A 14,145-nucleotide genomic window follows, 5' to 3' on the forward strand; every position below is an offset into this window, starting at 1 on the left:
CAGAACTGGATGGAGGCTTTCCAGGTTCTGGAAGTGTTCGAAGAGAGCGGTGTACTCGCTCCAGCTCGAGAGGGTTATCCAGGGAGAGTTTTAGCCAGCAGGGCAGTTTCTGTTGAATATAATCAAGTAATATTTGACTGCCCTCCGACTTCTCAGGAAGCCCCAGAAGAACCACATTTTTTCTTCTCCCTCTATTCTCTAAATCATCAGTCTTGGATTCCAAAGCTTTAATTATTGTCTCAGCTCTGTGTAGATCTCTTTTGGTGGAGTGTAGATTATCTTCTAGTGTCAAAATCCTCTTTTCTGCTTCATCCATACGTTGCTGTTGTTTCTCAAGTACTTGGTTTGTTGTAGTTAATGTTCCTTTCATTGTTAATACTTGAGTGGTCACATCTTCCAGTCGATTATCAATATCATACAACTGACTCAGTATCATGGAACGCTGAGATTTCAATTCATTCATAATCCCAACAAGAGAAGGGTTTTCTCTCACGAGAATCATCCACTCCACCAAATGTTTGGACCTCAGGGCCTGTTTTGGATCGCTGATTTCTCCTTGACATCCTGGCTTTTTCTTTTTATCTTTCACACCAGAATTCTTTCCTTAAACCTTAACTCACAGTTTAGATCAAAATAAAAAAGAACATTGGAGGTAAAACCTTAAATTAATCACTGAAGTCACTGAGGTGGTGCAGAGCAGCCATCTTGGTTCCTCCAACAATTTTTCTCAATCAGACTCTCCTGATGAGTTCCACTCACTTTACCAATCTGAGATGAATAACTGGAACATGCTAGAACGGGATATTTTATATAATCAAAAAATGTCTCTGAATTCAATCGGAATCCCATCTAGACCTGGTGATTTACCTGATTTGAAGGAATTAATTGCTTCATGAGGCTCATTCTCAGAAATCATACCCTCACAGTCTTTTTTCCGAGATTCTGACAACTTTTTATGATAGGAGGCGGGGAAAAAAGATTGATAGAGGCCTAGTAGTGGGCAGCTTGGATTTTTTTGAAGTATAAATATTTTGAAAAAAGGACTTTCCTTCTTCTAAAATTTCCTCTGGTGAAGTCCCTCTCACTCCTTCTGTTAGTTTTCCGAGGTCTCATAGAGATCTGAGGGAGCTGACTAACCTGATCAATTTTGTCACTTAGACTATTTCTTTCTTGTAATAATTTATTTTAATAACTTTTATTCAACTTGTGATTCCAAGAAAAATATTTAGTGGAGAGTCCCCTAAAAGAACATTTAAATGAGTCCCATACAATATGAGGGTTAGCACCAGAGTTGGGTATAACGCGTTACAAAGTAACGTGTTAGAGTACTTTGATTACTTTTTGCAGTAACAAGTAACCTAAGGCGTTAGTTTGCTGTTTGAGTAATCAAATACTTAAGTACATTTTCAAACAAGACATCAGTTACTTTTAGAACGCTGGTCCTTCAGCTCCGAAACAGCAACGGCTGTTGTTTGGTTCTAATAACGGAGATAACGTTAAACCTATCAGTCTGAAAGAAGCCACGGAGCTTGTGGCTCGCTACGTGGTCGGAGAAATGCTGCCGGTGGAGTCTAAATAGGTGGAGTAGGACTCGCTGACATATTTCAGACTCAGGACTTGCATTATGCCTGGTACACATACATTTGAAGCGCCATACGTAAACTATTAAGCTACTGTATCTTCCACAGGAAGTTCTGACAACTGCTTCAGAATAAAAGCCTATTTAGAAAATGGAGGGATTCTCTCAACCGAGATTATAAGGGGCTTTTAATTTGAAACAAGTGTTGAGTTTGAAATGACGGTGCGATATGTTAACTTTAAAAAGACAACAGAGCAGATAAAAAGTAAATATATAAACACACAGAGGGATTAATAAATAACGGACCGTCTATAATGTAGTTTGTTTCAAATGAAGCTGAGAGCCTCTGCAGTCGTGGTGAGTAAAAGCCCCACGGCTATTTAGGGGGCCAAGCCCGAGGGGCCTCGGGGAACGCGTATGCAAGCATACGCGTTTCCTAGGACCAGCGGTGCTAGGAACCCTATTGTTTTTGTAAAGATTTTTATAGTATTTTTATTCTTCCGTTGATAAAAGTAGTGCTGCAGGCTAAACCGTGCAAGGGAGGGTGGTGCAATTTGGAGGGTTGGTCCAGACCCCTGCACGTACCTCAGACGCAAAAAACTACATATGTCCACTTGCAGGGGGCGCTATAACCAAGGCCAACGTGTTTTGGCCTGTAACTCCCACACCGTATGTCGTACATTCAAAAATGTTATATCCCCAGATTCCCTGAATAGAGCTGAATCACTTTGCAATTGGCCACGCCCACTTCCGCCTATAATTATTTTTCGCAAAATCACAAAAACTGGAAAACCTACTTCAAATCAGAACATTTAAACTCTAGTTCATGACATTTAGCGGGAGAGCTAGAGCCATTTGACTAACGCTGACGTTATTACTGCTGTAGCATGATGTTGTTAGGCTAAATATTGCATTTCTAACAGTGTCTGTGCTGATTTATTGACACAGTATGCTTGTAGGCTGCTATAACATTAGGTTTACAGAGGAAATAACGGGATGTGACTTAATGGGGTGAAAATATCGTTAGTATAACAGAAACAAGCGTTAGTTAGGGGACAAGAGTCAAGAGTCACAAAGACTCACGTATGTTAAAAGTTACTTAGGCTACAACCGGTGTATTTACTGTAGGCTATGTGTCTGTGGAACGCCTGTGGAACGAGTAACGTGACCACTAACTTGTCCCCAAATGAACGCATGTTTCTGTTAGGCCTATGTGTTTCACTAACATTCTGTATGAATTATGAAGAATGTCAGACTGGCCAGTCAGTGGCAGAGTTGGGCCCGGAGTTTCAACTGACACAGAACCAGCACGGTGCCGGTTCCCGAACCTAATTAAGTAGGCTACTTACAACGGCATGAAAGACAATCTGATATTCTGTTTGTTATTGGTTATTTCCTTAAAAACTATGATTTTATTCTCGTAATATTATGACTTTAATCTCATAATATTATGACTTTATTCTCGTAATATTATGACTTTTTCTCAGTTATGACTTTATTCTCGAAATATTACAAGTTTTTTCTAGTAATATTTCGACTTTATTCTCTAAATCTCCAATTTTTTTTTTCTTCAATGTGGCCCCAATACTCCGTCGTAGGTTAGCACTACCAACATTATACTTAAAAAACTCAGAAATAAAAGAAAAGATCATCATCTAATAAAGAATGATAAAACTTCCAGAACCCCAGACCTCTGAGAACATCATCAATCATCACATGGAGTGTTATAAGTGCAAATTCTACATCTCACCAGAAATAAATCAGCTTCTCTAATTTCTTTGTACAATTTGTAAAATGACAATACATTTTATTCTGATTCTGATTCTTATTTGTAGATGACTACATTCTCATCTGTTTCTCCTAAACCCCCCATTGGAGAAATAAGGAGCAAAAGAATAAATCAGCAGAAGTTCTTTTGCTGTGCTCAGAGGCTTCTCAGGGTTTTCTCAACTCTGACAACATTTATTGTATACAGAGTTGAGACTTGAATTTGATCACTTAACAATTTTTTGAAATTGTGCAGGCTCATTTATGAGCCAATAAAGTTTTCTTTTGGATCCCATTGTTATCTCAAGAGGTCATTACTTCAGACAAATGCAGATTACTGCAGTGAGAGAGAAGAAAGAGCTCCAGATTTCTTCAATTGCAAAATACCTCCTGAGTTAGCGAATTGATCCTCTGCTGTAGGTTGGTGGTCTCTGACTGTATTACACTGGTATCCTTGAAGATGGGCTCACAGGAACAGCAGAGTATCCTCTCCTCTCCAAAGTCACCGATCACAGGAAACTGAAAGAGAAGAGAGGAGATAGACTTTCCAAAAAAGAATAAATTCTCATATTACAAAAGTCTTATTCAATCTATAATTTTGTGTGTGTGCGCTGCTCTCCACCTTGACCTCGTAGTGTTTGAGCTTCTTCTTGATGCTGCTGTTCTCCCTTTCCAGACTTGCTAACCGGGTCTTAATGTCATGATAGGCAGCAGCCAGGGCCAATCCTGATGCTGGGTACATGTCCTCTGGCAGCCGATTGGCCGACCAGCTGATCCCCGGGACGCCTACATCATCTCTCAGCCCCTCGCCTCCTCCTCCCAGCAGCCCTAGCTCTCCTCTGCGGAATAGATCCATTGTCAGTTAACTGTGGAAGAGGGAAAAAAAGATTGTTTTTGGTCTTCGGGAAATGTAGCGCAGAATACACAGACAGTACTTTAGGCAGACAGACAGGAAGGCGAGTGGCCATGTCAGCTCAGCAAGTCACTTTGCACTCTCCACCTCACACAGCAGAGGCACTAATGGCAATCAGTTCACCAAGCCCCATGTCCTGGCAGAAGTGAGAGTCACTGAGTGTGTGTTTGTGTGTGTGTTTTTCTAAACTGCCAGGTGCCCACTGAGCCCCACAGGTTTACTGTTTGCCATCTGCTGCCATAAAGTACCTCCTCTCTTCCCTGCCCCTGTCTCTCACCGGCAGTTTTCATGGTTACAGTTGAAAACTGATCCCTCATCGCAAAAAAAAAAAAGAGAAAAATTTTCAGTTCAAAACCACACCTGCAAAAGATAGGATCAACTGGCTTCAAACCAGTTGTGATGTCACAAAAATCCTGCTGGTACATCCAGGTGTTAAACTGAGATTTGAGGTGAGCTCAGAAAAAATCATCCCCCTTCAGTAGATGAATGTGAAACAAACTCTGCACAGTGAAGCTCAAACATCACAGTAAGATAAAACTAAGCCAAAAACATTTTTGAGTGAAGGGGCCTTTAATGCAAAACACATACATATTTGGCTGCTACAGTAACTACAGCACAGCAATATTGGTGTGTGGGTGTTACGCTCTGACCTGTAGAGTAACCCTGGTGTAGCATAAAATGAGAATAATGCAAGCAGCAGATTAGGAGGGATTCTGCAAAGACAAAGATCGGATGAAATTTGGCTACATTAGATTAAATTCAACTATACTGCCATTGCACAAAAGTGCAAAAAGCAGTTAAGGGCAGAGTGGTGAACAGAAAAATATACATAATAATATACAGAATAAATAAAATGTGGAGTAAACAGTAAGGGGTATGAGTAAAAGGGTATGAATATGATAGTTTTACAGTATTAGCTGTATGAACAGTATTAAAAGCATTTACAATGTGTATGAATACACATGGACAGCATGAGCATGGTAGGCAGTGCAGGCAAGTGTAAAATATGTAACCCTAGTGCAGAGTGTAAATATAAGTCATGTTATTAGTAAGAGATCATATACAGAATGCACAGCTGGAGGTATGATATGCATACAGTGAATACACTATAGATCCTAAATGTACAGTATACTGTAAACAGTGGTATACATATGAATGCTAATACTGTGGCAATACTAATTCCCCAGATTTCAGCAGGTTGGGAAAAATATATATATTTACTTGTAGAAAGTCTCATTAAAGCCTTAACAATGAACATGCCTCCATAACAATAATATAATAATAATACGTTTATTTGTATCAGGGACAATGTACAAAATAACATTAGTCTCAGAATGAGAAGAGATGCTGTGTACTGGATTTAGCTTACTAGCTACTTTCCATCCGTGGTCCCTGGGCAGGTGGGTAAGGACAATAAGAAGGTACAAAGTGTCAACATACAAAACAAAACAATCATCTATACACATGTGCATACACACACCCACTCACGCATCACAAACACTCAGGTACAAAACATATTTCATAACAGAGGGAAATAGGAACATACATACATATTAACCCTATGAGCCCTAGGCACTTCTGGGGGCATTTTGGGCATTGGGGGGGACAAATGTCCCCCTCAATGTATATAGTGACTACGGCCCTGTCATGCATGCATAATTGGGCTACAGTTGTCTGGGTGCACAAAGGTGAAGTGGCTGGTCTTGTCATACAAAGTTTGATGGAGTGTCAACTGGACAATATGGAGATATTTGCATCTTGAAAGCCGGACTACAAATGTGGATAGACAGGAAGAAACACACGCAAGACTAAGACGTGGTAAGATACGATATTCCTCACTATATGAAGTGACTGATAACAAGATCTGTATCATGGATTGTAAAGAAATTCGTCAGGTTTTTATTTTGTAGACAATTAATCTGGATTTTGAGCATCATGGGATGACAGCACAATGATGTGTGTGATATCACATGAAAGCTCTGCTCCTGCGCTTTCATGTGATATGTGTGGCATTTCTGTGCGAGCCTGCATTCGCGAGTAATCCATCCAAGAGTAATGTGTGTGCAAAGCTGTATGAAAGCTCTGTTATACATAATTTTAGTGTAAATTTATCATTCTTTTTCGCTGTGAAAACATTGGACTACCGAAAAGTGGTCTTGTCGGAAAGCCACAATTCCGCTGTTTCACGTGATATGCGTGGCTTCTCGTTATGACGCACGGTCGCGGAGAAAATCAATAGAGAAGAACAGGTGTGAATTTGGACGCACTATGTGTCGTTCGGGCCCATAGGGTTAAACATATCCCTCTTTGATAATGATTAAATGCGTTTACAAATGGGGTAGAGGTTATGCTGGGTCTCGGGGAAATAAAACAGTAAATAAAATCACTATATAAAGCTTGCAAGCGTTAAGTTATCATTAAACTAGTCTCTATATACAGACTCTACATTCAGTGAGCGTAGAGTCTGTATACAGTCTGTAGGCAAACCCTAGAGATCTTGCCTCCGAAAGAAGAGCGGAAGAGCCCTGGTTTCCGGTTGTAGGCTGTTTGTAGTCCGCATGATATTGACCAATCATGTTTGAGCCGGCTGCAGTTGTTGCCAGGTTAAACGGTCCGTGCAGTGAACTAACAAGGCGGAACATAATTGGCGTCACTGCAAACTTTGAATCCATCACAGTGGTTCAGCATATTTACTTAAACAGAAGTCGGAAACGGAAATTCGCCTCCTCCGCCCAAATCAAACTGGAATGCCAAAAAGTCTGGGGTCTGCCCCCAGAGGCTGTATCGCCGTCTTCGGGAAGTCAGACATCGAACGTGGGTTCCGAGAATGTCGTTAAACAAGCTAAGCTCTTGCACAAAAACACCAAGATGCATGTGACTTTGTGTAAAGGGATTCTTTAATATGCTTTATTTAGGTTTTAAGATGCACAAAATCACCCTCAAATAGCACAGCAAAAGACAGCATTGAATTCTCAAACGGGCCTAAAGACCAGAGTTTCTGGCTGACGATGTTTGCTAACATAAGGTCTGCATTTGATTGAGGAAGGGTTGGAATGTTCTGGGTGTGCATTTCCTCTCCTCTCCAAAGCCTTCAGGAAGGGCGTTGTCACACCCTGATTGGCCCAGAGGTGAAATGCACCAAGCTGCTCTCCATTCTTAAATAGAAGTCAGAACCCACACCCTGCACAACAGGTGACCTGAATTGCCCTCTAATCAACTCCAGGCAACTGCAACATCCAGCCAAAAATGAACTCAAAAAGGGATTTGACAGCAGGTACCAGACAATGGGGACCACTACACTTTACGATACAATGACAGAATGACAGAGGTTACAAAATAAACATTGTTAAACGCAATATAGACCTAATATGACCAGATTTCATTATAATGTATCAAGGAGGAAAATTTGTGTTTCATTTGGCCATGGTAACTGTTGCACTGTAATAAACTATGGTGCAGGCCGACTGATAAATTCACTAACTAATAGGCAAAATATGTATAAATCTGTTTTCTTTGTAAGTATAATTTAGTTTTGTTTTTTTTTATTGGTTCCAATGGTGCTACTTTCATTTACCCTAAAACTTCAGTTATAAGCTAGTCCCTCTTACTAGCCTGGTGTGATACACATTCTGACAAATAGTCGCCTGTCTTAAAGAGACGCTTGGTCTGGTTGCCAGGCAGTTCATTCTTTTAAAGAAATTTCTTGAATGTATAAAGCCAGGTTGTTTGCTACCTTAAATTATGCGTCCATTCTACAATTACCCTGTAAATTATTTATATTCCTTTAGTCCATAAGAGTCCTCAGATCAAAAGGGTTTCTCATAAATATTAATCCAAGTTATGAGTATTTTTTTTAGCAGGGTAAAGTGGTGTTGTGTCAGTTTACTGTTTCCATCATCCTGTAACTCTCTCTCTCTCTCTCTCTCTCTCTCTCTCTCTCTCTCACACTCTGATGCGCCATTTGTCGGAGTTTGATCAAAATAATGATTCACAATTGATAGATTATCTGAAGCCTAATTTTTATACAAGTAATATTCATACTGGTTTAAATTAACTTTTTGATTGTATTTCCTGATCTTTACTGAACAACAGTTTGTGTGATAGGAATTAGAGGCTTGTCCCAAATATAAGCCTGTTGAGTCTGTTAAATCAGTGATTTAAGCAAATAATAGCCCAGGCTATGAACTGATGTTTTACAGTAGTAGTATTTTTTTGCTTATTTAATTTTGTTGTATTGCCTATTCTTATTAACATATTCTGAATATAATTGGATACTTTTTCTGTGTGTTTAATGCAAAGGAGGCTTCAGTCACATGTTGTATAATATCAAAGAGTCCTTGAATCCTTGATCAGCAGACTTGCCAAACTTCAGACAACATTGCCTAGATGATGCTGATTAATCACAATGAATTCACTTAAAAATCTGAAAACCTGAAAACAACTTCAAGTTAATTTAGTTCATTGTTGACAGCAACTATAACATTATTTTGCAACATGCTTTTTAAAACAGTGGATTTTTTCTTTACACTGGTGACTCTCTTTACAGCCTAAAAGCAGTAGGTATCTACTCCATGATGTTGCTCAATATTAAGTCACAACTACGCACTGCTGATCCACTGGTTACATTTTGTGCAACCAGCATCAGGCTGTTATAAGATTACCATAGAACATCAAACATGTTGTTTTGATTACTTATTCTGCTCAGTTTCTCCTGCACATCAACAGGTGTGTTGGGCACTGATACATTAGAAACTGTTCGTACAGCTTCAAGAAAAATTGTGAATCACTTGTGACTGCAGTGCTGCACAGGTGTGCCGATCAGGTGTGCCGATCTGCAATGATCATTTCAGAATGTGGTCTGTTTTTTCCAAGAGCTGCAAACGAGGCAAACAAAACTCACCAATAGTAGACTACAAGCGATATAGAGAATATATTAGATGTGTTATACATTTTCTGATCATGGTAAATGATTAACTGTGCATCCCACGCAATTTTTTGTAGTTGTGTTTAAATTGCCAGCAAGACACACACACACACACACACACACACACACACACACAGACGCACACGCACACACACACGCACTCAAAAACACACATGGGCAAACACAGACAGAACTCTACATGTGATTAGTACAGAGCAGAGGTGCAGAATCGTGCAAAGAAATGTGCCTCTGGTGTGAACGGCCAGGCAACTGCTGACGGGCATCTGCGTGATAATTGACGCATTGGGGCACTTCTGCATCTTGTGTGAACATGGCGTAAATTGTCAGCTGTTTCTCAACATTTATGTGCCTGGGCAGTTAGGCCTAATAATCAGTTGTTTTTGTCGACGTGAGAGAATGGACGTGTGACTTGCAACATGTGAAAAGTGTCAATTACATGAGTCGTTACAGTCCTGAGAGTTGGTAGCTCTGCAGTTATAAATGGGGACATTTTCAGGGACAGGCCACCAAAAAACGGGGACTGTCACCAGAGGATGGGGAAGTATAGTCACCCTACTAATCTGCAACTCTGTACTGCTGCTGTTAACATGCTAGCCATGCTAGCTCCCGGAGTTTATGTTTAGGCTGGAACCTTACCATTTCCTCCCCTGTCGTGGGGGCTGAATCACGAAGCAAGATTAATGGGTTAGCGATGTTGAGACTAAAGCTCCAGCTAATTCAGGACGCAGTGGCATGTGTACTAACGGGAACTAGGAAACGAGATCATATTTCTCCTGTTTTGGCTTCTCTGCACTGGCTCCCTGTAAAATCCAGAATTAAAGGATAACTTTGGTATTTTTCAACCTGGGCCCTATTTCCCCATGTGTATGTGTGCATATGATTCATAGGTACAACTCGTTCTAAAATTGGTTCAGTATTGAGGGAGGCAGATGCAGCCGGCAGCCGCGAAACGAGTAAAACGGTAATGGGGGCAAATGCATCCTGTATAAGTTTGCGCATTAAACATGTTTTTTTTTGCCACTGACCGGTTCAGATCGCCAGTGCTATCTCTGTAAATAGCATAGTTAAATGTTTCCCTTCCCTCTGGGCTGTGTGACGTCATCTTGCGAGAGCTTTGCTCCACTGTGTCTGTAGCTCTCTTTACTCGTGGGGCAGCCGTTTTCTTGAGGAAGAGGTGTTTCGGGATTGGATGTCTTCTCTTCTTCGGCTGGCAGTAGTCATCTTGGGAGAAGTGAGCACTGCAGACCCGATGGTCTGCAAGGTGCAGTGTCTGGACAGGAGTGTTAGCATCCATTTGTAGCACAGCTAGCCACAATTTCAGCATCTTGCCGTCCGACAAAGGCAGCCTACGAAAGCTGTACGGGGTGTTGTGCGACATCCTGTTCTTGCAATTTGGTGCATGGCTCCTCTGTTTTCTTCCGGCAACAAGCAAAGCTCTCGCGAGATGACGTCACAGCCCAGAGCAAGTGAAGGGTAAGGGAAACATTTAGTATGCTATTTACAGAGATAGCACTGGCGATCTGAACTGGTCAGTGGCGAAAAAAAGCACTTTTAATGCGCAAACTTATACGGGGACGCATTTGCCCCCATTACCGTTTTAGCTCGTTGCATCCGGCTCCCTCAATACTGAACCAATTTTAGAACGAGTTGTACCTATGAATCATACGCACACATACACATGGGGAAATGCGGCCCAGGTTGAAAAATACCTTAGTTATCCTTTAAATTTAAAATCCTACTGTTAACGTACAAAGCTTTAAATGGTCAGGCTCTGTCATATCTTAGAGAGCTCATAGTGCCGTATTATCCCACCAGAACACTGCACTCTGAGAATGCAGGGTTACTTGTGGTCCCTAACGTCTCCAAAATGTGGAGACTTGTATTGAAACAAATAGCTGCATATTTCCCTGGTGGATGCAAACTGAAGCAAAGACATGTCCACTAGAGTTTAAAGTGTTTCCACTCCAAAAATTGGTGCTTAACCCGAGGCTCTCAACAGGAAGTTTTCTTTACCTGGTGTTTGTTGTTGTTAAGGGTTCGGGTTAACCCTTCTCTTCTGTAGTGGAATTAAAATCATGTTATACATGCGCCTATTTTTCAGGGTGCAACGGCTGTGCCTGAGATAAACAGAGGTCAATTTTTGGAACACAGCAGCATGCACCACATGTTGTGTGATGAGGACTAACCAATCACAGCCAACAGATATCTTTCCCTTCATTCGTAAACATCAGTCTGTAATAAATACGTAGAATTTGGTCATTTTATTGCCGGGCTGCCAGAACAGAATAGAATATAGAATAATAACATAGAAACTATTTTGATCATTTTAACTGAAGCACAACACAAATCTAACTCTCTCCCCTTCACGCTGTTTCTCCCATTTTGTGTGTGTGTGTTTGTGTGTGTGTGTGTGTGTGTGTGTTGATAGTAAAGGCAGGAGCAGTAGCAGAGGGGGTGGGAGGTCAAAGCATTTCTCTGCAAATAACTCCCACTCTCACAGCCCACAGACTTGGTCTCTCATTCAGCCCACATTCAGTGTCTATCCTCCATCTATCCAGCTTTTCCTCTATACCTCCCTCTCAGTTCTATTGACTTTTTAATGCTGGAGCTCACATACAGTGCCACCCAAGGGCAGATCAGAACGGGACCATATGTCTTCATCACATGGTTGTTTCATTTATTAATGGACTAACGGTCCGATTTACCCACAATCCCTGCAGTCAAATGCTACACCCAGTGGACTACCTCATCATCAGTGTGAGCACAGTGCAGCATTGACCACATAGTTACAGAGATAATGCAGCCATCAGTGTTTCATTTAATTTACTGTATTAGCTAGTTAAGATAAAAAATTGTACAAAGAGAATGCAAAATGAAACAAAAAAACAAGAGTGAACACGGCTGTAGGTTCAAGAGTCGAATAAGGCAGCATTAAGACAAAGTCAAATGTTTCTGTAACAGAATTCCCCAGAACGGTAGAGAGATGCAGAACTTATATCTGGCAATAGGCAATATACTTACCGTAAAACTTCAATTAGTAGCCTGGGCTATGATTTACTTAAATCACTGAAACCAGCAGGCCTATATTTGGGACAGGCCTCTATATGGGACAGAAAACCGTTGCTCAGCAAAGATTGGGAAATACAATCAAACTGGTCATTGAAACCAGTATGAATATTATTTGTATAAAAATTAGGCATCAGATAATATATCAATTATCAATCTTTCATTTTATCTAACTCCTACAGACAGTGCATCAGAGAGAGAGAGAGAGAGAGAGAGAGAGAGAAAGAGAAACAGCACTTGAAGATGATGGCACCCAGTAAACAGACACAACACCACTTCATCCTGCTAAAACAATATTCACAGCTTGGATTAAGTTTTACGAAAAACAAAATTCTTTTGATATAAGGACCCTTACAGACTAAAGGAATATGAATATGGGCTGAAATATGTGCCACCAGAAAGTGAATTTGAATCATTTATATTTGAATTTGAATTTCTAAACTTGAATAATTGCATTGAAAAACTGACTTTGAATCACATAATTTGAAATTGAATCATTTATATTTGAATTTGAATTTCTAAACTTGAATAATTGCACTGAAAAACTGAATTTGAATCACATCATTTGAAATTGTATTGTTAATTTGAATCATTGCATTGAAAAATTGAATCTGAATAGTATAATTTGAAATTGAATTTATTTCTATATATCTTCACATTCAGTTCTCACAATTCAAATTCAGTTCTCAAAATTCAATTTCAATTTACTGTGACAGGCATCCGGGTAGTTTAAGGATGAAGGAAGAGCAATCAAACGCAGATACACAGGACTCCTCTTTGGCCAATCAGCACCTACGTTTTTGAGCACGTAGGAAGAAGCGCTCGCCTCGATCCATGGACCACAGACAATAGGCTTGTTCGAGATGAACTGTGCCTCGCCTGAAAAGTAAACGAGAGCAGGATGCCGCAGCGGGGGGTGGTGACAAAAAGCTGCGGTGAAGTCGAACAGTTTCCCGACAGTTTCCAGCAGCCTTCAGTCCGTACAGGAAGTCACAGACACACTAACATCCTGTCTGGAATGATGTCAATTCATTAAAAAAGTGATCAGACCCATATATCAGTTTGTCTCCAGTTGTTTTAATTATGATAGATTAATTTATTAAAATGCTTTACAGGTGATCTGTAGTTTATGTTCATGGTTTATTCTCCATTTGACATGAATCAGGGGCGTTGTTTCAGCAAAAGCTAAGGTATAGCAATATGACATGACGTCACAGAGCTACTGATGATGGAGTTTCAAAAATATGAACTTACATAAAACTTCACTTTGGTCTTTGACCTGTCAGAAGTACATACTATGCTACTAAAAACTGTTTCAAAGGACATGAAGCTGTTTCTCACATTCATAATACCTCATGTCTGCATGTAATGCACGACTTGGTGAGAGCAGTGAAAACATCGGACCTATTTCGGCACGTATTTCAGCTCCACGGACAGCGAGCGGATGTTTAATTATCATTAGTCATGTGTTTAACTTCACAGAAAATAAAGAAAATAAATGAATTACAAGCTCATTTCTAGAAGATAACCAAGGGGTCCGGTGTATGAAACACAGTAAAATAAAGGCCAATTTGGTACAATACTGTATAGGCAAATTTATTGGAGTGTCTCCAGAGACCGAAAATACAAGCTTAACAGAAAAAACCCCCACATACAATCAGACAGGCTTCAAGACATCATGTCTACAGCAGCAGAGCAAAATGCTTTTACAACACATATACCATATTTTTCCAAATAGTAGCCCGGGCGTTTATTTCACAAAATCGATTTTGACCCCAGGCATATTTGCCACCGGGCAACTATTTGGAAATATATGGTAACTCACATAACTCATAACTCGCGGAGGAGCGAAGTGGCGATTTGATTCAATAACAC

General features: G+C 40.3%; 1 protein-coding gene across 3 annotated transcripts in view; it reads right to left on the reverse strand.

Annotated features, from left to right (window-relative positions):
• Positions 1–14,145, reverse strand: part of LOC117268764 (TANK-binding kinase 1-binding protein 1-like) — a 119,648-nt gene that overhangs the window by 44,374 nt on the left and 61,129 nt on the right. For 2 of the 3 annotated variants that reach the window (XM_033645440.2, XM_033645437.2), the window contains exons 2-3: positions 3,969–4,212; positions 3,734–3,865 (exon numbers count right to left, since the gene is read on the reverse strand). In XM_033645440.2, coding sequence (XP_033501331.1) covers positions 3,734–3,865; positions 3,969–4,202 — 366 coding nt within the window. In that variant the 5' untranslated portion in view covers positions 4,203–4,212. The remainder of the gene's footprint in view (positions 1–3,733; positions 3,866–3,968; positions 4,213–14,145) is intronic. The other variant, XM_033645439.2, reaches the window with a different exon arrangement.

The sequence above is a fragment of the Epinephelus lanceolatus genome, chromosome 18, assembly GCF_041903045.1.
Source record: "Epinephelus lanceolatus isolate andai-2023 chromosome 18, ASM4190304v1, whole genome shotgun sequence".
Taxonomy (NCBI): Eukaryota; Metazoa; Chordata; class Actinopteri; order Perciformes; family Serranidae; genus Epinephelus; species Epinephelus lanceolatus.